The sequence below is a fragment of the Larus michahellis genome, chromosome 1, assembly GCF_964199755.1.
Source record: "Larus michahellis chromosome 1, bLarMic1.1, whole genome shotgun sequence".
Classification (NCBI taxonomy): Eukaryota; Metazoa; Chordata; class Aves; order Charadriiformes; family Laridae; genus Larus; species Larus michahellis.
In genome coordinates this window covers 53,199,261-53,226,356 of record NC_133896.1, presented here as the reverse complement: position 1 = coordinate 53,226,356, position 27,096 = coordinate 53,199,261, and the positions used below count along the sequence as shown (strand labels likewise).

General features: G+C 38.4%; 1 protein-coding gene across 13 annotated transcripts in view; it reads right to left on the bottom strand.

The window, feature by feature from the left end:
• The window catches only part of CNOT4 (CCR4-NOT transcription complex subunit 4), an 86,421-nt gene that overhangs the window by 4,437 nt on the left and 54,888 nt on the right, over nt 1-27,096 (bottom strand). For 4 of the 13 annotated variants that reach the window (XM_074576051.1, XM_074576100.1, XM_074576108.1 and 1 more), the window contains exons 7-11: nt 24,249-24,373; nt 20,294-20,449; nt 17,360-17,417; nt 16,826-17,075; nt 14,435-14,932 (exon numbers count right to left, since the gene is read on the bottom strand). In XM_074576051.1, the coding sequence (XP_074432152.1) occupies nt 14,435-14,932; nt 16,826-17,075; nt 17,360-17,417; nt 20,294-20,449; nt 24,249-24,373 (1,087 nt within the window). Of the gene's footprint in view, nt 1-14,434; nt 14,933-16,825; nt 17,076-17,359; nt 17,418-20,293; nt 20,450-24,239; nt 24,374-27,096 lie in introns of all 13 variants that reach the window. The other 9 variants (XM_074576074.1, XM_074576128.1, XM_074576138.1 and 6 more) reach the window with 3 other exon arrangements.

Genomic DNA, 27,096 nt, shown 5'->3' with positions numbered 1-27,096 from the left:
TGTTACATCTGAAGATTAAAATTTTAAGTGCTACAGGAGGAAAAAAAAAAAAAATAGTAGTTACTGAAGTGCAGCTCTGCCTCAAGCAATCAACTTAAGATCAACTTTTTAGTAAGACCTGAGCACGCAGAAGTAATCAAGCCTCCAGACATCAGTGTGACTGTATCCACGCGCTGCGTGCAGCAGTGTGCTTTGTGGGGCCTGGTGTATAAGTCGCTGTGGGTGAAAAAAGCAGACTTACCAGCAATTTGTTCTGTGTTTGTTTAGCATCAAGCCATAGTGCATTACAACTGGCTTTCACTTCTATTTTCATTTTTCCTACTGTAAATCAAAACTACTTCCTGTTCCCTCCAGAGCTCCCACTTTTTTTCTTCGCAATACTAATGGACATAATAAACGGTTTTAAAGAGTTTGGTGCAACATATTTTTCATTCAAACCTATGAAAAACTTTTTTAAAAAGAACACAGGACACAACAAGAACCTAGTTACACGATTCTGGGGTTAAAAAAAATAAAAATTTTAAAAAGCAATAGTCAGAAATATCCTTGATAAGATATTTGCTCACAACCCTCTTGACATCCATAAGCCTATTTATTACAAGTTCTGAATTTATTTTTCGGGCCAACAGTAGCCAGCTCACCATCACAGAAATAACTGTGCAACGGGTTCTGCATGGGACACCATTACTTTACATTTTATTTTCTCACCACTGCTTCCAACAGCTTGTGCAAAGAAATGCAGCTGTTAAATTACTCGCTTCTACTACAGGGCAAAAAGTACACACAAGACGCTTACTAGGACCATGCATGAGTGAACATGCTCAGCGCAATACCTGCAGGCTGGGGATCTGCAAACTCATTATGATCTTAATTATGGACATTACTAACCCCCCAATATGCCCTCAAAGCTCACGTGCAAGAAAATAAACACATGTAGTAAACTAGACACCTGCAACACGTCATTAAGGAAGTCTAATGAAGACAAAGCCACCAAGACATCATAAGGAATGGGATGGGAAAATAAATATAGTAGGGCATTAGGCCATCTTGGGCTAAGAAAACATACATATGCTTGTCATGTTATTCTCCATTTAAAAAAGACATAATACAGCATACATATGAGTACAGAAAGACAGCAAGCAGTTGAAATACAAGATTTTCGTGGAACGGAAAAGACTGGTACTGTTTGGTGAGGAGACATTAATGTGTGACATAGTGCACCGTTGCTGTGTACCCTTCTCTAACACAAAAAAAAATACACAAGACTGTCCTTTATCTCAGCTGTCAGTACAAAATCCACTTGGAATCACAGAAGTTAAGTGATAAAAGGCCTAAAATAGTTCAGTATCTATAAAAACTGTATTATTCACTAGCAATAAGGAAGTTTACTGATTAAAACCTCGTGCTCCTGGGTTCAAAAGTGACAAAACGGAGAATAAAAAGATTTATTGTCTTTCCCAGACAGCTGGGTTTGTGGGGCTGAAAGGCAAGCTATGACAAAAACATTGCTCTCTGACACCAAAGAAAAAGCAAGCACCACATTCGTTACTCAGATGTCTGTAACAGGGTTTTCAAGCTTGGCCAATAAATGTAGAGTTAAAAAAAAAAAAAACCAACAAAAGACCCAAACACCAACCCCAGACATGACCAAAGTTTCAGAGCTTTGTCAGCCTCCCAGCCCCTATGGAGAAATGCTGCAATTAAATTATTCTTCCCATACAGTATATGGTAAGGGATTAAAGTGCTTTAAGGTGTTAAAGTAGATGGGATCAACAGAGAACACAATGCTCTGCAACACTCCCTGCACTGGCCTCCAAGGCCTCAGTTACTGACTATGACAGGTAAAACACCCAGTTAGAAAAACTCCTGATGCAACCCAAGTACATGAGCAATCACCAGGCACCCCACAGCAATACCCAAACCAAACAACTTAATCAGCATGTCTCTGCTGGAGTCTGGCAAGTTTTAAACAAGAGCCTATGTGAAAATGCAAGTCCAACCCAAAGGCAGGAGTTCCTTCTACCACCTGAAGAAAATAAGTATTTTCAGAAGAAAATTACTACTCAACCTTTTTGTTAATTAAGTTATGCTTCACCATGAAGTAGTTAAAAATGAAAAAAGGCTAGGTCTCAGTTAAAAAAAAGTATTTGCCTATTATCTTTCCCTACTTATAAACTTAATTGGTTGAAGGGAGTAATTTTTGACTAGCTAGCAGACTTCAGTTGGACATCATAAGCTAGGGTGTGAGAACCAATACACCGCGGTTTCCCTATCTGAAGGGGCGCAAACACACAGTTTCCTCCCATAGCCTCATCCTAATTTAAAGCAGTATGGCCACAGACAGTGGGAAAACACAGAAGAAAAGACATTAAAACCCAGCTGACTGCAATGAAAAGGTTTTACACACCAAGATAAATTGGAGATTCCTCCCCCCATGCCTCAGCTTCTCCTCTGAGAAGAAAGAATAACCTAGTGAAGCTCACTGAAAGCACCACTATTCGCATGAAAAATAGGCTCAGATACTTCAGTCTTCCCTTAATGTGCACTTCATAATCTTACCTGATGTAGCGGAAGCTTATTCTAGCACTGAACTTTTTCATGTGTGTGAGGCAGTATGCCAACATGAAATAAAAGTAAAGTTTTCAAAGTCAACCATTGTTTTAAAGTGAGCAAAGGGAAGGAAAAAGAGCTTTGTCACAAACTTAACCTGTCCACCCAATTTAAATAAAAAAATACTTAAAGTTAGCTTAAAATAGAATATGATTGAAAAGTCTCAAGATTCATCTGTATAAAAACTGGTCATTTAATGAGTTTCTAAATAAAGTCATTGCCCTGTCATGACATCCTACCAGACAGTCTGGTGGCGTTACTTCAATATCCTCTACCTGAAATGCCTTAACATTATTCCTTCAAATCAAGCAAAGCAGTGTGTATTTGGGAGAGAGGTGGCAAAGAGGGTGACGGCCAAGCTAGAAACATGTTCTGTTGTACATAATCAATACTTTAGAAGTCGTTTGCACAAGTATCAACTGCTGTGATACTGGCTGTTCTGTGACTTCATGAATTCTGACAAATGACACCACAGCGTAGACCCAAAGGCGTTTCAGGTCTGGCTGTACCACGTTTGTGATGTTGATGCACTTGATCTTTTATATTGAGGGTAATGGGACAGCACATCTTACCATTTACTTGGCAGGAAACAAGCCCACTAAAAATGAATGTCCTACAGAGACTAGACCATTTCAAATTATTGCCTCAATTCTGATACAGGTCTATGGTCAAATCCATATGAAAATTCACACAGTACATGCTTGAATAAATACAAGTAATAGCAAAGATCACAAGACCAGGAAGTATAAAGCAAGAGTATTCTTTGCTCTGCCAAAATTATATTCCAAGCTATTACAAGAGCCTGATTTTGTACTAATTGCGTAAAGCCATTTAATATCTTTATGCCAAGAGTCCTAAATATTCCAGTCCTGCTGAAAAGCAAGCAGTCCTGCAAACCTAGGTTGCAATTATTTATTTCTTTTCTAAGAACCCATCAGTATGCCATGTGCGTGACTAAGGCACACAACAGTGCTACATAAAAGCTTCAAATAAGCAAAAGAAATTCAGAGGAAAACCATCACAGGAGAGAAAATAAACTTATTAGCAGTGTCATGTGCCTGACCGTACAGAGTAGCTACAAAACAAGCGAAGAGACTATCAAGGTGTATTCGGTAATCAGTAATAGAATGACTGTTGCAATGACCTGCTTGTAAGAAGGCCCTTGTGAAATCTTCAAGGACACTGTATAGTAACAGTTAGTTTTGAAGCCTTATCAAAACAATCAGAATGATAAAGTTGGGCCCAGGGGAAAAAAGAAAAAAAAAAAAAAGGAAAGGATAATTTGCCACATCCTAAAATGAAATTATGCCCATCACATTAGATAAACTCAAAAGCCTTTTGATCCAAAGCTTATATATTTAATCATCAACAAAACAGTTACGATAAAAACTGTACCTATGTCACTTTAGTATGAATAATAAGCTCGTTTGCTCACAGAATTTTTAAAACCGTGAATAAAGTCCCATTTAAACGGCTATGGTCTGAAGGATTTCACTCTCGACATTCAGACTTCACTGATGCTGTGTATCTATGATTTCTAGGAATCCCACAATGCTGAAACCAAACGATGATGTTTCACCCATTCACAGAGGCCCGAGAACATCACTGGCAGAGTGAAGAAGATTGGATCTCTCCGCTTTTAAACAGCAGCGCTGCCCGTCAGGAATACAAGTAGCCACTTCATTTTAGGGAGATATCAAATGACAGGAGCGCCAGAAGATAAAGCTGTTAGAAGGGAACATTTAAAAGCCTCGCTGACTTTCCCTACACACAGGAAGCAACTTGGCAACCCACGAAAGCAGCTTTCTAAGGGTCACTCCACAGCGTGGATTTCCAATGAGAGTCTTACGGTCATGAGCTCTAAGAGCTGGGGAAACAAAAGTAGTGTACATACATTCATACACATGCGCATATATGTACATACACACCTACAAAATTGGCTTTGGTAGTCAAGAGACACTAGTCTGCCCTCAGCTTTAAAATAATGGAAGTAAAGCAGCTTTTATCTTGATTTCATGGTTATATTAATTCCACATGTATCCAATTTAAAAGATAGCCACGTATATAAAAAACCCACTATTTTCCAATTTAAAATAAATCAAGTGCAACTTAACAAGCCAGTGAGCCAAACTATCAACTAGAAGAGGAATATATTGAATTCTAAAGTACACGCTTCAAAGAGAAAAGTAATTTTTTCTAAATAATTTTCCTTTTTGATGAAGATCTGACAGTACAACTCTTAAGACTTATTTAGTCACAGAAAGCTTAAGAGTCAGAAAATTTAATTTCTTTTCAGGGGAAATCCCTTCTACCACATCAGTGAGGGGACAGCTCATCTCAGATATTCATATTTGCTTGTATGTACAGTGTCAGAATTTTATTAGGTTTGAGAAAAGCAATTTTACATTAAGTATTCCAGAGAGTTCTTGTGATTGACTTATACTTACCATGGCTCAAGAGACCAAATCTAATACATAATTATAGCAGCGAGCCACCCAATTTTAACCTATAAGTAAATTTCAAATTGAGATTCTAACTTGCTTTGAAAAACATGCTTGACTTCATATCAGATGCTTCCACAGTATCCCACCATTTTTTATTACTGACTTTTTAATCGTTTATTGCTAAAAATGCATAGTGGTCAACTGCAGGGCTTCAATCAAGTTGGGGCCCACTGTCCTGCATACAAAAAGAGACAGTATGTTCTGTAATGCTTCCACCTTTGTCAATAAATAACCTTTTTTGTGCAAGCTAACACAATGCTTCTCATCCAAAAAAAGGACTCCGTAAGAAAACAGCCAGTTCTTGCCACTGATAATCTTAAATATTAACATAAACCTAAACTGAGCGCACAATGACTTAAGATACTGAAATGAAGGAAATGGATACCTGAATCCTACATACAGAACATTTTGATTAAAAAGCTCAGAAAGACATATAATTCCATTAATCTGAGTAAGCAAAGTTCATTTTAACCTAAGTATACCTGCTGCTTACTCTTAGATCCTGCATCAGGGTTCAATCTCACCAGGTTACCCTATCTGTCAATTAAAAAATTCCAAACTTTGACCTCAAAAGAAAACCCTGCGTGTACAAGCGTACTTATGGGTACATGCATAAATAAAAGAAAAATATATCTGGAATTTGCCCTATGGCCAATGCAACAATCAGAACTGGCAAAGAAAAATCAGATCTTCAAAGCTGTATTGATAATTAGCAAGAGCCTATCTAGTTATGAAGGTTCTGGATTCCAGAGTACCCAACCAATCCTCCGACCAAGGCTGCGAGACCAGAATTAGCACAGTGAATGCATACTCTGAGAAATTATAAACTCAGTTTTAATTTTTTTTTTTTTACACATCTGTAACAAACAAGGCTGATGTATATACGTAGATACTTCAGTCATTCTGTTGCAAAATTAGAAAAATTGGAAGAAAGCTGAGAAGAAAAACAAACCTTCCATGACAAGAAATTAATTCTTATTACTAAATGCTGTCTTCCAATAGAAGTGACCTCCTTTTAAAATACGTGGTTGTGTTTGGTTGGTTTTTTTTTTTTTTTTACATAATTCCTTTGGGAACAAGCTGAAGTTCAAATGAGGCTGTGATGTAGAGGGAACCAAGATATGGCAAACGATGGAAAAGATCATGTGTGTGTGTCATCCCCCCCCGCAATGTAATTTAGTATCACTGGGAGAAGAAACACTTTTTGTAAAGCTGCTCTTTCAGTTGCTGTTATCCCTTGAGTATATTTCATTTACGCTCCTCCCTCCGTACAACTTTTAAAAAGACTATGTTTGCCCTTTCTCAATGGTTCTTCAAGTTGGTGCATTTCAAAATGTGTTTACACAGAAAGCCTATGAACTGTTTGTGCTTTCTGATAAAATTCATCAGTCATAATTGGTATTTTGTGAGATGGACTTGTCTCTGAAGTTTCAGATCCATGCCCAAGGCACAGCCTCTTGTTAGACACTGCTACTAACAGGTGGCACTGGCAAACGTACTAATTTCCAGTCTTTAAAGGGAAAATGCCAGGTTTTTAACATCACTAAGTCGATTACATCTTTTAACTCATGCTAGTAGTTTACTGTGTATTTTGAAGTGCCATTTTCTAAAGTGTATTTTAGAAAAGCATCCAAGAGAAGACATCACCCTGAGGCTAAGTATCTCCTTGCTGGAGGAGGGAGACAGACGCTATACCAGGCAACGGACCTGCCTCTTACGCTAGTACCCAAGATCTTAGGGGTTACCTATGAAAGGAGACATGAACCAGCTCTAAAGATGAAGGGAAAAGTTCTTCTTCTGTAAGCAATAAACACAGTTTTCCATCCCTGAAACACAGCCCAACATTTAATGCAGCTGAAGTTCATCTGGTGACAAGACTACAGACACAAACAGTCTAGAAATCTGATGTCAAGTACCTCCTGTGCTTGTTTCCCCCCTTTTCTGGGGAAGAGTTACTCAAAAAGCTGTTAGGACTGATGGTCCAGAATGCAAAGTGGGTCAGCCACTCGGGCCACCTATTTCAGCCAACACCACATTTATTTCAAGTCTACCAGTGTTAATGTGAGTAGTCATTCCTCTGATGTATCACAGCCAACAGAAGTTAGAGGATTTTTTTTGATTTTTTTTATACTTTTTTTTCTTTTTTTTGGTCACATTTTCTTCTTCTGAAATGAAATAACACATTTAAAAATAGGCATTTTACTACTCAAAAAAGCAGGATGCCTGTCTTTCGCTGCCATCCCTAATGATCTTACCATCAAAGATTTTAAGAAATTTCTAACAGCTTAAAACCAAGCTCCCAGAGATGAGGGCACAGATATTTATATGTTGAGCTTTATTTGGAACAGTATCTCCTATACAATCAGAAGAAAAAAATCCAGGGGGTTTTAACAACAGTTGCAATATTAGCACTGAAAAGGCACTGGGAGGGAAGGGTGGGTGTGTGAGATGAGCTTTTGGAACAGATGGAGAAGTAGCAGGACTTAAAGGACAGGTGCTGTGGATGAAGTTCTCTCAGAGATCATGACAAGATCACGCTAAGGCAGGCAGGCCTTACTACTAAGTGTAGAAAGCGTATGGGAGTTAAGGGACAAGACACCAGAGGGAGGACAAGGAGTATCCATAGCAGATTTCAAACAGTGTGACTTCAATCTCGACACTGATTTAATATTTTGGAAGTTAATCCAAAAATGCCACTTCCATTTATTCTAAAACTAGCAGCACCACCCTGGGTGCATTAAAAAAAAAAAAAAAAAAAAACCAACACAAAACCAACCAAAAATCAAACACCTTCAAGAGCAACAGAAGTGAGCAAGCCAAAAGTTTATTTTCAAATTGAATTTGTTCCACATTGTGCTGAACACTTCACCTCTTCACCAGTGAAACAGAAAATTAGTTATGATGGGAAATAAAAGGAGAATGAATTTCAGGGGTGAGGGATACACAGAGACCTCCTAAAAAAAGGGGGGTGGAGGCCCAAGAACCTCCATGGAAAGAAGTGGGAAGCAGCAGGCATAAAGACTGGTGAGAAGAACAAAACATTCAGTGACAGAGGCTGCTCTAAGAAGAGTCATCTTCCTTGAGGAAAACAGGACACACAGGGTCTATATGCAAAGGTCACTAAAAGCAATCCTGGAAACAGCTGAGGGCTGTTTACAAACAGTACTTTTCATTTTATAATTTCAAAGCCACGTTTGGGCCTTTATTTTCAAATGAGGAGTGACCTTGATATCAGGGTAACGCATCCACTTCTGAGAGAAGCTGCTCTGCACTCTGGAAGGATACAAGCCTTTGGAGGTGACACCTGTGGCACCTACAACTAACAGAAGTATCACCCAAGATTTTCACCAGATTTCCTATTTTCAACATTTATACCTAATCAGAGAAAGACTTCAGATATAGGCAGCCATGAGGACAGAAAAGACAATGTTCAGTTGCCAGGCTTTCTGCCCAGCTGCTGGTGGAAAGCCAAACGTCGAAGACAACCATCAAGTGAGCAGTCATCTTTAAAGGATTAGGACAGAAAATTAATGGACTAATCCATCTCTTACTGTTAAGAGTAAGGCCATCAGTACTTAAAACCGGTGTTAAACCTTTCACACATTGTCAGGTCAAGAGAAAAGAAGTAGAAAAATGTTCTTTCAACCACTGCATCCAAAATAAAGGGATGTGAGTCAGCACTGTTTAAGTCACATTGCCTGTTGCTAGGGTATGGGATTAAATGCATTTTGTACACAGCATTTGGAGAATTTTAAGTTTTACAACATGCTGAATTCAACAGCCACATCACGCAGGTCAGACCTTCCTTTAAAAAGTCACAGTAGCAGAAGCAGAACCCCCCCCCCAAAACTCCATACCAAATTATTACCCTGAGACCACAGAAAAGCATCAGCTGCTATGCTACAAATTCAATTGTTTTGGTTCCATGACTGTATAAAACAAGTCATGTTTTGCTTTGTTCAGCAAACCAAATCACCTGTTAAGAATCAATCGAGAGAGAGGAGACAAAGTCAAAAAGAAATGTGGTCAAAAGGTCAAATAAGAAACGTGTGCCTCAAATGGGAAGTGAGGTTATGTTTTGAGAAAATACAAAGTCAGACAAGGACTTAGTATTAAAGGCAGAGCATGATATTAATTCTGATATCTCATATCTCTCTGTGGTTTAAATAAAGTCTTTTAAAAAATACGATTGTAGCCAACATTTTCCTTTGTTTTACTAAAATGTTGTCCAAAAGGTAGCATTAGGCAAGAAAGGATTTGATGTTCGAGACAAGTTCAATAGCTGGGGGCACAGGTGCCATAAAACCTAAAGTGGGAGAAGATGGAACACCCTAAGTGGTTTAGCTAGGAAAGAGCTCAGGACTTAAATGGGAAGAAGCTGGACCTTCTTAATATAACCTTCATTGCTTTGCCCTCTCTGCTACCAGCTATTGTGTCACAAAAACCTAAATGCAGGCAAGACTCAAAAATGTCCACGTGAATCAGTGTCTTGATAAGGAATGCAACACCACCACCCCAAAGACTGCTGAATGGCACCCAAACTTAATAGAACTGTCTACCTGTTTTTTTGTCTCGATCTCATCTTTAAATATACATAATTCTATCAATTAGGCCGTGCATATTCAAGAGATATAAGCCACAACACCAAAACAAAAAGGTCTTGAGAGAACAAAATTTTGATTGTCAAAAGGAATTCAACTACAAAGACTTACAACATTCAAGGCCCCCATTTTGAAGTTTCAGGAACAGTTCACAGAAGTCTACTGCAATCTCCACATCAATGGGCTTCATGTCTAAAATAACTTGATGGATTTTACAGTGTTTATCTTCAAGGACAACAGGTAAAACTTGTTTCTTCCCCTACCCTAAACAGGGTTTAATTCTTTATGCTTCCTATCTGTCTCTGTGTCCACTTGACTATTTCCTCTATCTTAGATTTCTAATACACACATGATATACGTAAATTGCCTGTCTGTGTTCAAGAAGCATTTGGACAATGCTCCGAGATGTATGGCTGCCCTGTGTGGTATCAGGAGCTGGACTCAATGAACCTTGTGGGCCCCTTCCATCTCCAGGGATTGCAATGATTTATATGGGAAGAATATACACACAATATTGTGTAGCATTATTTTTGGAAGAGTTCAAATTTCAAACTATCTCATTATTATTGAATTGATAAGTTCTTACAATTACTTTTTTTCTCATTTGGAATTATGTTCAGGATAATTATGAAATTAATACATGAAACAAGAGCCAGTGTTTCAAAATGTTAAGTACTTTGTCTTGCATAGAACTGACAGAAAAGATGGTCTAACCATTTACAACTTTTTCCTCATACTTTTAACTGTGTGACTTTGTTCTTATACTTTCTTAATGCAATAAAAATCAGTGACTACCAACCACTCAGTAAACTCAAGAAATAAAACTATATATTTCTATTTTCCCATTATTAATATGTATGCATATTAATATGTAAGCATCTGTCTAAAAACATACCGTTAATCTAAGACCTACTTTACTCTATGATCCAATACTATACCTATTATTTTGGAACACACCACCAGGCAGCAGGGTCGCAAAGATGATAGCGTATTAGCTATCAAATTACAAAGAGTTTCCTGTTATCCTAAAGTAACATGAAAATAAAAGCACACAGCCACCCACGTTGCTGTCAGTGGATCTTTCCTTTGGCATCATCTGCAGAATAAAGGATAGCTGCTGTCCTATATTCTTTGGATAGTTTGCACACAATCTAGGGTAAGATCGCTTTTAGCAACAATCACACTGTCCGTGAATAAGAAGTCATTGACCTTTTCTCCTGAAGCACAGTTACATGGTAAATCATCTAATCCATCCCATGCCAGAGACCAGCAACAAGCCTAAATTGTCCCTTACAATGAGAACATGTAACATCTGCTATGGTTTGCAAAATCATATGGTGGGGGAGAAAAAAAAAAATATGCTAGTTTGGGAATCAATCAAAATGCTCATTTAAATATGTGTTGGGGACAAATGTAAGCCTGATGAATATGAGACATTTCAAGTATATGCATAGTCAAATTATGAAGTCAATCATGTGTCATTGTGTCATTTCACTGGAAATGGTAGAATGAGCTTAATAAATATTGCTTCCTCTGAGAAATAGGCTACCAAATTCCATATAGAAATTATTTTTAAATGAGAGCATTAAAAAAATGTAGCTAGTGCCTGTGTCTTTCCATTTAAACCTGGCACACATCACAAAACAACCCTACCTGGAGCTGTGGGGTTATGAATACAGCACAGCTCTGATTCTTGACTAAACAAAAGGTAGCTTCAGAACCTTACATTTAGCATGTCACACACAAGCATTTCAAATTCATATGAATACTAATGCCTACCTAAAGCAGAAGCACTTTACAACACCGTTTTCTTCATACAAGCTTCCAAACCACAAATACACTTAATGAAATCAACTAAACTGGATTTAGAAAGCTTAGAAAATAGTATACTAACTTCATATGAAGTTGTAAGAGTTTTTAGATCTGCTTGTTTTCACATAAATGAAATAGAGAAGTTGAAAAGCGTTGTTTAAATAGAGCAGGGAAATGTGCAGAATAAATGAGTGTGGGGTTTGGGTTTGTTTTTTTTTTTTTCCCCTTCCCGCCCCTCAAGTGACTGGTCCAGCATTATCTGCTTTAGGAATTTACAGTCCTGCAAAAATTGTGATCAAAGGCCTTAGGAAACATGCAACTTCAACAGCAGTTGAGGGTCTCTACTAGAAGACAGAATGGGAAGTTTCACCTGCACTAGGTTTGTTTTGCTGTTACATCTGAAACACATGACTTGATGACATTTTCTAAAACACCACAACACAGACTAACAAAAGAGCTAACAAAAAGGAGCTGCAGGTATACTACAACTAACCTCTTCAATACTGCTAAACAGCTATTATGACACGCACCACCTTCCTAGCAGGTCAGCTAGAGTTTGTTATAAAGCACTGTAATAAAGTCCCATCAACATGATTTCTCTGTACTCACACACCACTTACCTCCCCTACCCCCAACAGATGGCTGTATCTGTAAATCAAATGAGGAAACTCGGAAAATTCTATAATTATATACGTGCTACTGATGGACTAAAAGCAAGCATAAAGAACAGGAATTTTTTTTTCAAAAAGAATATAAAAGGAACTCGTTGAGAGACCTGTACACTAGATACAGGTTTGAAAAGACAGAATAATCAATAATTTGGAAACTATTAAGTTAGCACACACACAAAAAAGAGGTATGAGGGCATCTCCTGACTTCTAAATTGTCTGTACTTCTGAAGCAGTGAGATCACTAAAAGAAAACCCTAGGCATTAAATACCATACACATAATACAAATCCATAACCCAGCAAACAAAACTGGAACTATCTGAGACTTCAGCTTGTTTCTGACAACAGGAGAAGAAAAAGGAGTAATCTGTTAGGGCAAGTGATTGGTTTTTTTCAAGATATATCAAAGCTGACATGTAGATCAGCTAAGAAGTGTTTGCACTGCAGCAACTGCTGCTATTCAATTGTCAGCCAGGCAACTAAATGTTTTGTAACACAAGAGATTAGACCAACTCAAAGGAACTCTCCACAGAGACTACAGCAGATGTTTACTTTCTGTTTTTAGCACTGTATCTGCCAAAAATATTTTGAGATTAATTGGTTCTAGCAGTTGCATACAAAAAGGATATACTTAAGTATCAGCTCCTGGTGCCTTAAAATATATGGAGGAAGCACATGGCACAGGCTGTGCATCAACCAACACCACGTTACTGGCTCTTCAGGAGTCATACCAAGAATCTACGGGATCCACTTTCAAACTGCCAAAGGCAATTAAAGTAATATAAAGAATGCTTTCGCAAACCTACAATCAACCTGTACTACAAAAGGATCTTTCTTAACACTACAGATTTTTTCTGGTCCTCCTAGTCCAGAATACAGTCTTATTGGCCCCTTGAACTAGCAATTTTTAGAACTGAATGGTAAAATTGAAACTTGATGTCTGGCAACATTCCTGGAAGTTCTATGTAGTTTAGGGGAAAGCGTGCAACAATTTGCAGTGCTATGGATGCTGCATTTTTGACTCCCTGTCAGTTTTATTTTTTTTTCTTTTTAAACACTTCAGTGTAACCAGTATCAGTCATTTTAGTCTAAAAACTTCACCACTGCCAGTATAAAGAGTTCTGAACTACTTGCATTTGTAGTCTGGACCAAGTGTTTATACTATGAATCAGCCTAAGGACCTTACAGCAGTATCGTAGCTTCAACAAGCCTTCAAAGAGGATAAAATACAGGGAAGTAAGAGCCAAAATTAGCTCTTGTACTAGAACATCAAAAACACACAGTGACTTTTTCTAGGTCACTCTCTTATAGGGTAACTAGTGCTTCTTCAAACCCATGTAAAGAAAGTAACACCGGCAACATCTCAAGAAGCTGTTTTCGCCATCTCAAGGCTACAGAAAGCCTACAGAGACTTTCTACCTGCAGTTCATTATACACTTTTTTTTTTCCCCCCTGTTAGGAAAAGAGAACCTATTTGGGCCAAGCTAAATCGGAAGCATGAAAGGACCTCAAAGTCCAGAAATGTATTCTTCATCAAGACAATCATTGTCACAATTAGCTCCTTAGTTGTAACGTTTGCTGCAAGAGCCTATCAGTCCATTCAGGGCAGCCTGAACTGACCTGACTGTACACTTATTTTCCTCCAACATCACAACCCTCACCATCAGGATGAATCCTCTTACACACATTGCAAGCATCCATTCAGTGAAAGATTAGCATAATATTAAGGCCATCTGAAGTACAGAAATGAACAGCACTGAATGTTTATTGTGCAGCCATTTGGTTATGCGCAAGAGGGAACAACCCAGCCAAGACATCTGGCACAAATTACAATCATTACAATTTTTTGCACAATTTTAAGAACTCTGGTCGGCACCTGCATGTCGATGTGGAAGCCGCAATGCACTTCCAGCGCCTACTCTTAAGGAAAGCCAGTCTGGCAAGCCTGAAGAACCAAAATACCAATCTGCTTTGGCACAAAATTAAGCGGGCACAGAATACTCCACCTTCCTTATAAAGCTCAATATTACAAGGCTAAACATCCAGATACATATTTATTTTTTTTAAATGGAAAGGGCCTATTTAAAACAATATTCCTCCCTCTGCTAACAAACCTAGTATGATAGTCAAGAGATACCACTCTACCACTCGTAGCTGGCTATTCCCTTTTCCTGTTCTGGCTCAGAGGAGCTGAAAGCATGAATTAAGTCATATTCACGGCTGTCCCAATTCACCTACCTGATATAGGGATCCCTCCCAGACCTGTGCTGTGTTGTGGTGGGAGATTCAAGTCCAAGAAATTACTATTTGAGGTGGGATTTGCTGTGTGGTTCAAGTGCATGATGCTATTGCGTGGGAAGGCCATCCAAGGATAGCGAGCTGCTTGGCCTGGAAAACTGAAGGAGTTGTAAACTGCTCGATGCTGTTGAAACTGTGGGAACCTCTGTGGCATGACTGGAAAGGTGCTACTGAGAGAGTTGGCATTTGCGGGTGCAGCAGGATGCAGGAATCCAGAGCCTGGCCCTTTGGCAGTTGTAGTGTGTGGGGTAGGGTTCTGAAGAGATGTGGGCGAGAGGGAAGGTTGGTCTTGGACTGACAGTTCCTTCTCAATCAGGTCTGCTAAGGCTTTGCGGGTGATATCAAAGGGGTCAAACCCTAAGTCGTCCTCTTGCTGTTTGGAGGAACCAAACCCAAAAGCCGCTTGCCAGTCTGTGGAGGAGGATACTGGTATAGTTTCTGTTGGAGAGGAGAGGAACAGGATTTAGAACAAGAATTAGTATTTATCTATACACAAATGTGAGCCTCAATGTACTTGAATCTATGTTGCCAGTTATCTTTCATATAATACTTCTCTAATGTTCCACAGAGACACCTTATTGATCCGCTTAGAATGCCATTTTCAGATCAAACTGTCATAGATTTCTACTTCAGGGGAAGTGGTAGAACTAGCAAATAGCATTTTTACTCCAGAATTGCTCTGTTCCTGAACTACAGAAAAGCCTTGTCAAATAAGTATTTTCAGTAATAGCACCAAATAGAAAGAGACCAATAAACACTTGCTTAGAACCTACTTTATACCCATATTACTTGATGGAAGTGTGATCAAGCAGATTTTAAATTAGATTGTTATTCAGTTCACTCTTTTGCTTTCAGTATTAATGCTGTTTTTCAATTCTGCTATGCAAGAAAGGTGGGGAGAAGTTCCCCCTCAAAAGGGGGAACCTCTGAGCAATGGTTAAAAAACCAAAACCAAAAAACCCCACTGACTACCATTATGAAGAAAAACAAGCCATATTCTTGAGTAGACACCTTGATAACACAAAAGGAAATAAGGAACTGCATTACAAGACATTGTTAAATATTTTGAGACGTGTTACAAAAGGGTGTTACAAAAAAGGGTTATCAGAATTTCCCCGATTTTCACTTACTACTTCATTTCATTAGACTGCTTAAGTGTCTTATTCAGGTTCAGTGAATGCTGCATCTAGTTTCACAGTATTTTTTCCTCAAAACTGTGGTAATGCAAGCTAATGGGTACAAGGTAGTATCACTCACAACATCAACTCCCTCTGCTGGTAGGGAACCTGGTCTGCTGCTCTAAGTAGTTAAAATCAAGCTCAGTATCCTCTCAGAAAAATCTAGTATCCTCTAAAAATCCATGATGATAGATAAAAAGAGTTGCTAGACAGACAAAAACCTGTCCTTTGCATTCTTATTTAAATAGCAACCATACATTTTATATTAATTATGAAGCAAACAAGACCTCTGCTATCAGGAAATTATCTCATTGCTACTTAATCCTTACAAAATTGGTGCTTATAGTACCTTAGCAGCAGGTAATTTGCTTGGTAATAAATATTGTTTATAAACAGGATTAAGTAGTCAGATAAACATCAAAAGACGACTAAAGACTAAGTAAACAAACTGTGTCCTAAACTGTTGTTTACATTCTATTTATTAGTGATATGTTTCATTTAATTTTCTAACAATGCCCTCAGATTTATAATTTGTGAGCTCTTAAATACTGTTAACCATTCCCAAGACTATATAAATACACCTAAATTGATGTTTCATTCCTATGAAGTGGTATTTCATATGAAAGTACCTGGAAAATGCAGATATTCCAGTTGATGCAATTAACCATATTTTTTATCTTTTATGAATGTATATAATCTCACTTCGGGAAGATTAAGCACCTTCAAATAATATGCAGGATACTACAGAAAATTCTGTATTCCACTGCACAACTTCTGGTGTTAGATAACAGATTATTACACCAACAATATACTGACACCATGTATTTTCCCCATTCTCAACAAAAACCTGTAACATTAAATATTCAGCATACATGTCATATCCTATTAATTAGACAGGCACATGGCTAAGAAAAACTAAAATAATCTCTCTGATAATTTAGCGATGCAGCTGGAAAACTCTGTAAAGTTTGCTTTAGAAGAAACCCTTACATCAGTTCAATTCATTTGTAGTTAAGTGACAAATTTTAATCATTTGTGGGGTGGGGACACACACACAAGTCTTGGAGCAAGTCTTGAAGTTTTTGATTCTAAACAGTTTTAGACATCAGTTGCAAAAGCAAGCAATATCCAGCCATGTAACCTGTGTACATACCTGATGTGAAGAGGCTCTGTGGTTCTGGTGCTGTGGGCCAATCATTTGAAGTCTGTGGAGAGCTGGGGAATGGAGGAAGCCCACTAGGGATGGGGTTAGGGTGCCGAAAGTTGTCAGAGAAGAGCGACTGTGATTCTGTTACAGCCCCTTCAAAAGGAGACCGTGCACTGTGATTAGATGAACTGATGGGTATGACTGGATTGGGTTTTGTTAAACCAGGCGGTGGTGAAGGTGTGTCACTGTTTGTTATCTACAGGCAAGAGAGAATGAGAAACAATTAGGACATGAGTGTTTTTATATAAAATGTTCCTCACTAATACAATTGAAAAATTTCCTCAAAACTTTTGGCTGCAATTAGGTTAGTTAATATAAAGCTCAATGTAAGGTCAAACAAAAATCAACATAGCAGTAGCATTTTTCAGTTTTGTTTAAGATTACGATAAACTTCAGAAAGTACTTGCGTCTTCAACTACAAGTTGCACCATGCCCTCAAACTCAATTCTTACTTCCACAGCACTTATATTGATGTCTTACCTGCTGGGAGCTGTCACCGTTTCCTATACTGAGGGAATCTGAAGGTTTGTCGATAGGGCTGCAAAAGCAGGAGGGGAAAAGAGACAGTAAGACACTCAAGTATTTAACAGGAAAATCAACATTTGCTTTTGTAATGGTAGAAAAGCCTTGAAATAAAGATAAATTGAAATTAATTAGGAGGAATTAAGAAAGAAATAAGTCCACTTATTACGTATTAAAGTATTTTTTTAATCATAAGCATTCCAGTGATTTGCCATATACTGTAACACTTCTTCCCACCACTCTCCACTCTGCTTGTTGACTACCCTGTTAAGGAACAAAAGGAAAGTTTTAAACACAATCATAGTAACTCTATGCCATTCAAAATACCAGGACTCTTGTATTCTGGTAGTATTCTGTAGTAGTCAGTTCCATCTATGCTACTACTGGAGAGAAACTTGGGGAACAGATTTGATTTCCAAATACTTAAGTTGCCAGTTCCCACAAAAGTCCTAAATAAATCTGGGGAGAGATAAAAGATTAAATTAACCATTTAGTCCTGGTGGCACTTTAAGTTTCCCACCAGCCATCAAGCTTTAGCTAGCAGAAATTAGTTCCGAGGTAAGAAAACTGAATTTTGAGGTGACAGAGGGGAAAAACGCAGGAACAAACAACAAACATAAAGGGAATAAAAGATAAGGTACAGCAGAAAACCACCTCAGAAAGCTATTCACTGGGAATTAACATGACTCGGCTGAAATGGCACATCTCAGGATTCAAGATGCTGACAGGCATCTGTGACTTGCCTTAATTATGCTAAATACCACACTAATGAAACAGTATTAGTTCAGGTTAAAATCTCTGCTTTATAACTTCAACATATTTTCATTTTTATCGACCTGTAGGAGAAGATGCACAAGCATCAGGCTGCACAGCCCAAAACACTGGTCCTACAAACAAGGACCAGAAGTAAGAACATCAATTTCAGTTCCATTAAGAGCCCGGAACGTGATACAAGTCAAATTACAGGCATGATGTGTTAGCACAAGATAAATATATTTAGTAATTATTGTAACTGGGTGCAGACTTCAGATTCTAGCTACACCTTATTTACAAATACCCCTTGCTGCTGCAAAGTTTGCAATATTGCATAGAGCCACATACCAACGTTAAAAATTCATAAGATTGCATCCTCCCATATTTGTTCTCTCCACCCCAGAATAACTGGAGTAGAAACCCAGCAGAACAACTTCTCCATTCTAAAGAAACTATATAAGAGCAATCCATCGATAAAACCAATTTTTCTGCAAAAGAACACTGATTGAGACAGTTATCTCAAGAAGAAACCTGAAGCTGAATTATTCATGACTATAAAAGAAAAATTAGAGGAATATACTTGCAAACGAGCATTACTCCAGTGAAGATTTACAAATGCTTTCTACCAAGTGGTTGAAGGCCACGAATAAAGTTCTTCCATTTGGAACAAACGGCCTTGGGTTAGTAATTTCTGAATACCTATAGCACAGAAGTTTGCTATAGACTCTTTACTACACAATCATTCTGATTGTAGAGCCAAATTCTCTTCCCAAAGCTGCTGACAGAAAGTCGCAATGCTACAGTTTAACAAAGTACGCATAAGGCAACTTTTAATGACAATTTAAGCTCTGAAAATGTTTATTATACTCGAACCTGCCTAAGGAGCCTTTAATTGCAGGACTGTCTTCCAGCCCTCAGGAACAAACAAGATTGATTTTCTATTGGCTACAATATTTTTACTTACTGCAAAGGGGTGTAAAGTCCTTACAAGGTGATGAGATACTGGAACAGGTTGCCCAGAGAAGCTGTGGATGCCCCATCCTGGAAGTGTTGAAGACCAAGTTGGATGGGGCTTTGAATAACCTTGTCTAGTGGGAGGCATCTCTGCCCATGGCAGGGGGTCTGGAATTAGGTGATCTTTAAGGTCCCTTCCAACCCAAACCATTCTATGATTCTATACATTTCTCTTCAGAAAATGTAAGAAAGAAGCTGCTTGTCACTATTGAGATGCAACCATAGGATCTCTGATCACACCTCTCAACAGGACTGCTATTAAACTTAACAAAAAGGTACCACTTTCAACAGCACTCACAATGTTAATACATCGATTCAATATCGATTTAAAACAAAGATCAGCTACCTAATTCAGCAATACCACTTCTTGAAATTGTTATTTTCCTGTCCAACCTCTGAATGAGCCCAACCAATATTACCTAAGGGGCGTCCATAAAAACCAAAACAGCATGCCTAGAGACTACCACTGGAACTGCTAGTGATGCTTATGATGGAAGGGGACACGAGTTTTATTCCAGAAGGGCACCAAAAGAGGAAAAAATGTTGGTTAGCAGTAAGTAAGTTATTGCAAGCAGATGCATTATTTCCTCTGCACAAAGAAGCCTCAGTTGAATCAGCTGCCCTGTTGTTCCTGTTACTGAGTGATAATCAGGGCACCCTTACCTCTGCAGTTGTGTTTCTGGAACACATCACTGTAAAGAAGTAACAGAAATGCAGCCCTTCTGCATTTTAGCCCTTTAGCTTCCTTCTGTTGAAGCTTTTCCAAGTGATAAGCCTCCTCATGTATAGCAACTAGCGTGTTACTTCCGTGGAAGCTTCTGTGTAGAAATGAAGGGCTCAGCTCTGGCTGGGACCATGCAGCTATATAAGCCGTTGATCACCCAGTAATTCACTTCCCCTCAGCCCTTACCTGTACCATCACTTACTAACTTTACGTTAGGGTTCTCCTGCACAATCTGCCAATCAGTGTTTTTGACATGGGCTAGGTTAAGCCCAGCTTTTTGTGACCTGATCAGGATTTGAATCCAGCTCTCCAACCAGAGAGAGACTGGAGAATCATTCCCTCCACACCGGTCAGTGAGAGAGAAAGCAAGCTATCTGAAGTATAAAAGGCAGCACAATTACCCGAAATCTGAGTCTGCACCATCTGGAGTCATGTGTTCTGGGTCTGTGCCATTTTCTAATACAGGAGGCGTTTTCCTGTGTTCCATTGTTAAACCGTTGGCTGATTTACTTGAACTCTGTAATGATGGCCAGGCATCTTTGTTATTACTGTTGGGTCTGGAAAAAGGCAAGAGTAAAAAAAAAAAAAAAAAAAAAAAAGAAGAGTTCAAGTTATGAAGAAAGTGTTTTAAAAATTTTAAGCACTGGGGAAATAAATCCTTGTGCCAATCTATAAGGATAGATTTATCTGGATATTATTTCTCAGATTTTAAATGGTGTTGACTTAAAAAAAAGAATTAGTGGGGTAGGGAGGGGAGAGAAAATTGGGAGGAAGTCTGTTTTCTTCACTAAATAGATAGCTGCTCTGCCAATGTTGAAGTCCAGACTTCTCCATTTGGGGGAGAGGAAAAAAAAAAATAATAAAAAAACCAAAACAAAAATCCATCAACAGCTTCAGGTATCCAGACCTACACACACCTCCTTTAGAATTATTTGCTTTATCCCATAAGTATTTGTAAGTTCTGTAAATCATGAACCAAATCGCTTTTTAAAAAAAGAAACAAACGTTTTATATTCCAGGCCCTATCAAGCCCGGGCCCAAAAGATGAAGTTTGTGTTTTACGCCTACTACACAAGAGTCCACAGCTTTACACTAACAAGTCATGAGACCAGCCAGACCAACACACTGTTCATTGAAGTTAGTGCTCCCTTCTTTTCCAATTTAAAGCCATAATTACTTCCCTTTTATCAAGTAACATTAAATTTCATTTCAGAGTACACATTAGATCTGAAAGAAGTCCAAGAGATGACTCAAGACCCAAGTTTTTGCTGAAAATAGTTACATTTTATACAAATTGAAGCAAGTTGGAATATCATCTATAACTGAATGCGTTCAAATACAGTGTCATCTGCTAACCCTACAATCTTACTATAGAAGATTTGCCTTTGTGTTCTCCAGTTCTTTTACATTAACTTTAGCTTTTCATTTGCTTCAATTAGGATGCCGGTTTTAGTGTCCAAGTGCTGTCCAAGTGCTTATAAGGAATAAGCTTTTGAAATAAATTTTCAAATACGTGTGTTCCTCCTGATGCGCCCCTTCATTAATATGTTCTTATTACGTGGTCCAAAATTCACATCTCTAGGTCAATTTAGTCAGGTCACAGTCAGAATCTGAAGATTCCCACAGCTGCTTACAGCGACACAAGTGTTTCCTACTCCTATTCAGATAAAATTGGTATTACCAGCTACCCTCAAATCTCACTATTGTAAGATTTGCTATTCTACCTGCATCTTTTCTCATATACCTATATAACATGTACACAGATGAGAGCCGTAATCTGATTTACAGGTCTCATCTTTGCTTTGCACACATTTGAAATAAGTTAGATAGTGAGTTGATCAAATATTGAACATCAAAGAATGAAGACGTATCATCAGCAGCACGATGCAGTCATTTAATATTCTCACCCTTACAAAAACGAGCTGTAATCTAGATATAACAAGACTTTCAATCCATTAACAGATTCATTTTAAATATCAAAATTTATGTCCACCCCAGTGCAAAGTCATCTCTATATTAAAACTAACTTTAAAATGTCACAGCTAAAAGTCAGTTTTGCATACAAGGAGAAAGGTAAAGAGAAAGAAACTTCTATGTTTTGGGGTGGGTATTTGTGCATGTGGGTGTTTCTGGTTTGCTTAAGTTCAAAGGTACATGCTTCTAAAGGGCTGCTCTCCAGAAGACCAGCAAGTGCCTAACAAGTGTTTCCAACTGTAGCATGAAAAAACCCCATTCATTTCAGTTCTTCAGGAAAAGGTCAGCAGGAAAAAAAAAAAAAGAAAAAAAAGAAAAAAGGAGTTGATCTGTTTTAAACGTGGAATATACCTCTAATTGTAATAGAATGCAGTCACCATGCCTATCAAGTGACATACCAAGCGATGAGTACTCCCATACACAAAGTGGCACTAGGGGATTTTAACATTTGCTGTCAGCAGCAAGAATAAAGGTCTGTGCTAAGACCTTTCAAATTAGAACAACAATTGTGAAAAAGCATTTATGCAGTTTAAGAAGCTGTTTTCTACTACTGGATATTTATAATTAAACATCTACTATTTAGAACTCAACTTCTGTTCAATTCCAGAGTGAAACAGAAGTCCTGCACCCCAAAAAACACAAGAACAACCACAAAATTATCAGAGGCTCTGACAAACTACCAGAAATATTAATATTGTATCAAGGAATCAGACAAAAACAAGAACCCAACTGGGCAGAAAGCTGTGAGAGAAGACAACACACATTCACTAGCTCACGAACTATATTTGTAGTTCCCTGATGAGACAGGACTTGAAATGTTTCAAAATCCCAGCTGCGAGAGGAAATTCACTTTGCAGCCCAAAAGGTGGTGCTGGCATTAGCAAAGAACAGAGTCTGTGTTGTGGTGATGCTGTTCAGCTGACAAGAGAAATTAACTCCAGACCACTTGTTGCCTTTAGAGTAACATGCCACATTTTCCACGAGTGCCAAAATGTTAGCACCACAGACTGGCCAAGCTCCAATTCATAATTGCTTTCTGAAGGCTTAGAAGTCTGTTGCAGTTTCAGACAGAGCATTCTTTCCTTGCCGGTATCATTTGTTTTGCTGGTATCTAATTAAGTTTCAAATTAAGATTAGTTCAGATTTTTAACATAAAATAATCAATACCCAAACGCAGGAAGTGGCGTATTTGCTTCACTGACTGCACTCTACCTTCCAAGTCAATACTGAACCAGAGCCCAAGAAATAAGAAGTGGCACAGTCCTTAAGGGAAGATCCAACTGGATGTCCTGACCACTTGCAGTCAAAGAGCGTATGACACTTCCTCCAGAAGTTAAAGAAAATAATCCCGGTACACTAGCTGGCATACTATTTCTCAGATTTATATACTGCTTATTCAAGCTCCGTTGGCAATATTTTAAATACAGTACCCACTTTCTTGCTTAAACTGTTGTGCAGTGATGCTGCCAGTACCAAACTATTGTCTGAAAAATTCAGGAGGGGATAAACTGGCACACAACACAAACCCTGATTACAAGGCCAAGGTGTGTACAAAGTGCAGTCTAACTTTTACATTACACTCTGCCCATCTCATTATGAAAATTCTACAAGAAGGAGTGGAGGAGACTGGTAACAGTTTTTATTTCTTTACCTTAAATATGACATTTGAGTGGATAATTCATGTAAGGTCTGATGACCTTAGTCTTTCAGTTATCTTTGTATGACTCCATACTCTTATGGACAGAAGTCTTTTCATAACTTACTGAACAAACTACTGAAACTGAATATTATTTTAACAAGCACTAATAAGTGATATCTGCAATTTCAACACAGTGAAAAATATATTTACAAAATAGTTTACTAAGTGAAAAGCAAGAAATCTTTTATTTGCATCTCATGAATTCTTACCCACACAAAAAAAACTGATTTTACTTTCAATTGCCAAGGTCCTTACACCTAACGCAAGGACTGCACTATAAATCATGATGTAAAAAACACATATTAAGACTATAAGGTGTCTCAGTTATGAGAGTACAGACTGCATTCATCATGACACCATACCAAGAAAGCTGACATCTGGTCTTTAATAAATAGTATGTGTTTATGCAAATATGAAATACAAGGTCTTTTTTCAGAATTAAGAATACCTTGCTCTGAACTAGTCATACAAATGCAGAAAAACATTTCTTTACTGAGTAAGATTCACTGTGTATTAGAACAAAGTGATGCATATGTCTCTACACGGAGAAAACGGCTATCAGTATTTATCATAAAAAGAGCAGGCAACTTAGGGGATGCAACAGGAATAAGAAAGTTTTCTTTAGGAATAACCAGAAAGCAAGCATAGCCAGGCAGTCCAGCATCAGTACTTACGCATCATACCTCTGCAGTGCTGTCAGTTTGTTCTTGTTCTTGTCAACTGTACCCGTAGATAATTGGAGAAAGTTGGGGTTTAGTTTGTATAATTCTTGCAGTAGTTTCTGTTCATATTCCTGGTGCTTACCCGCCTAAGGAAAGAGAAACTCACAATGAATGAATACTGGTTTAATATAAATTTATCTATGAAAAAAAATATTTTTTATATATAAATGTACCTACATACATCTCAAAGCTTAGTAATTGAGCTTTAACAACTTAACAGGTCACCCCTGACCAAAACTCAAAACAGTGCTTCTCAATCTTAGCAGACAGGATTTCCATGAATTAAAAGCTTGCCTAGAAATCACTCGGATATATTTACCAATTTATAATTTTATTGAGACTTCTAAAGCAGAAAAATATTTACAACCTTATTAGAACTTGCTCTTCAGTTCCAATCAAGAACTTCACAATATATCTTCTAAATCAAAACAGCTAGATCTCCAAGGCAGTCTGCATTTGATGTATCAACCATACTAAGCTTTCCAGAAGATGGGAAGGAGCAAAGAGTCTCTCTTAAACCAAACGTTCCAAAATGGAAGTCATTTTATATTTGCTTAATAAAAACAGCTGAGGTGGTCTGAGTGTGAGCTATCATGTGACAACAAGTATATTCTGAGCAATAACTGATAATTCATTCTTTTTAAGAACGGAAATCTTGAAATATTATTTTAACTAACTGAATTAATTGAGAAAATTTCTTGCTTTCAGAAATTGAGGAAGCCTCCAGAATATTGAATCTGGTGAGTGAAGGAATAGAGTATATTTCAGCCTAGCTTATCTATAACATTCTGCAGCTAAATATTTAAAACAAATCCAATAAGATCCAAACCCACACCCCCACCCCGGGAACATTTAATGTGATATCTGAAACAAATTCAAGATGAGCATTCATATTTTTGTTATACCACTCCAACTTAAGAATTACTATTTTAAAGTTAAGTATTGTCATGAATTGAATCAAGATGCAAAATAGAACAGAGAATGTGAAGTTATCAATAGCTTTTAACTAGAGTTTCCAGATACTAAGAGATGTCCTTTACCAAAGGAAATAAGTGCCAAGATTTATGGTCAAGCCTTCTCAATCTTAAGTCTGGAACACATATGTTGTTATCTATCACATCTTCAGCATTGATTTAAAAGCTCTCACCCTACTTGTACCCAAAAAAAATATCATTTGTACATTAGTTAATTCATTCCCTTTATGAATGTTTTGTTGGAACAGTAATGGAACTGATGCACAGGCAACGTGGACGTCCTCCTGGAAAAATATTACAACCTAAAAGAAAACTATTACTTGCTTTTTTTTTTTTAAAAAAAAAAGCAGGAATATTTGACAAAATTAAAAAAACCAAACAGTACTGCTGAGACACTAAATTCCCTTATGGGCTCCTTTAGAAGAACAACTGCATATCCCATTTGATTACTACAAGTCAGTCAAATATTATAAATATCTCCAGGTTTTTTCCTACTTAATTCTCCAGCTCTCCATTACTGGTACGTTCTGAACATGTCTTTCTCTACATAGTCAACCTACACGACCCTCTAAAAAAGGGCACTGAAACATAGAATCATAGAGTAGTTTGGGTTGGAAGGGACCTCTAAAGGTCATCCAGTCCAACCTCCCCTGCAATAAGCAGGGACATCTTCAACTACATCAGGCTGCTCAGAGTCCCATCCAACCTGACCTTGAATGGTTCCACAGATGGAGCACCTACCACCTCTCTGGGCAACCTGCTCTCCAGTGTTTCATCACCCGCATTGTAAAAAGTTTCTTCCTTCTATCTAGTCTAAATCTATCCTCTTTTAGTTTAAAGCCATTACCCCTTGTCCTATTGCAACAGGCCCTGCTAAAAATTTTGTCTCCATCTTTCTTATAAGCCCCTTTAAGTATTGAAAGGCCGCAATAAGGAGCCTTCTCTTCTCCAGGCTAAATAACCCCAATTCTCTCAGCCTTTTCACAGAAGAGAGGTGCTCCAGCCCTTTGATCATTTTTGTGCCCTTCCTCTGGACCCAGTCCAACAGGTCCATGTCTTTACTGTGCTGAAGGCTTCAGAGCTGGATGCTGTACTCCAGGTGGGTTCTCACCACAGTGGAGTACAGGGATAGAATCACCTCCCTTGACCTGCTGGACACGCTTCTTTTGATGCAGCCCAAGATACGGTTGGCCTTTGAGGGTGCAAGCACACATTGCTGGCTCATGTCCCTCTTTTCATTCACCAGTACACCCAAATCCTTCTCAGCAGGGCAGCTCTCACTCTCTTCATCCCCCAGCCAGTATTGATACCAGGGGTTGCGTCGACCCAGGTGCAGGACCCCTGCACTTGGCCTTGTTGAACTTCACTAGGTTCACACAGGCTTGCTTCTCAAGCTTGTACAGGTCCCTCTGGATGGCATCCCGTCCCTCAGGCATGTTACCTGGACATTGAGCCATTGACTACTACTCTCTGGATGCAACCATCCAACCAATTCCTCACCCACTGAACAGGCCACCCATCAAATCCATATCTCTGCAATTTAGAGAGAAGGATGTTGTGGGGAACTGTGTCAAAGGCCTTAGAGATGTCCAGATAGACAACATCCATAGCTCTTCCCTTATCCACTGATGTAGTCACTCCATCATAGAAGGCCACTAGGTTGGTCAGGCAGGACTTGCCCTTGGTGAAGCCATGCTGGCTGTCTCGAATCACCTCTCTCTCCTCCACGTGCCTTAGCATAGCTCTAGGAAGACCTGTTCCCTGATCTTCCCAGGCACAGAGGTGAGGCTGACAGGTCGGTAGTTCCCAGGGTCCTCCTTTCTACCCTTTTGAAA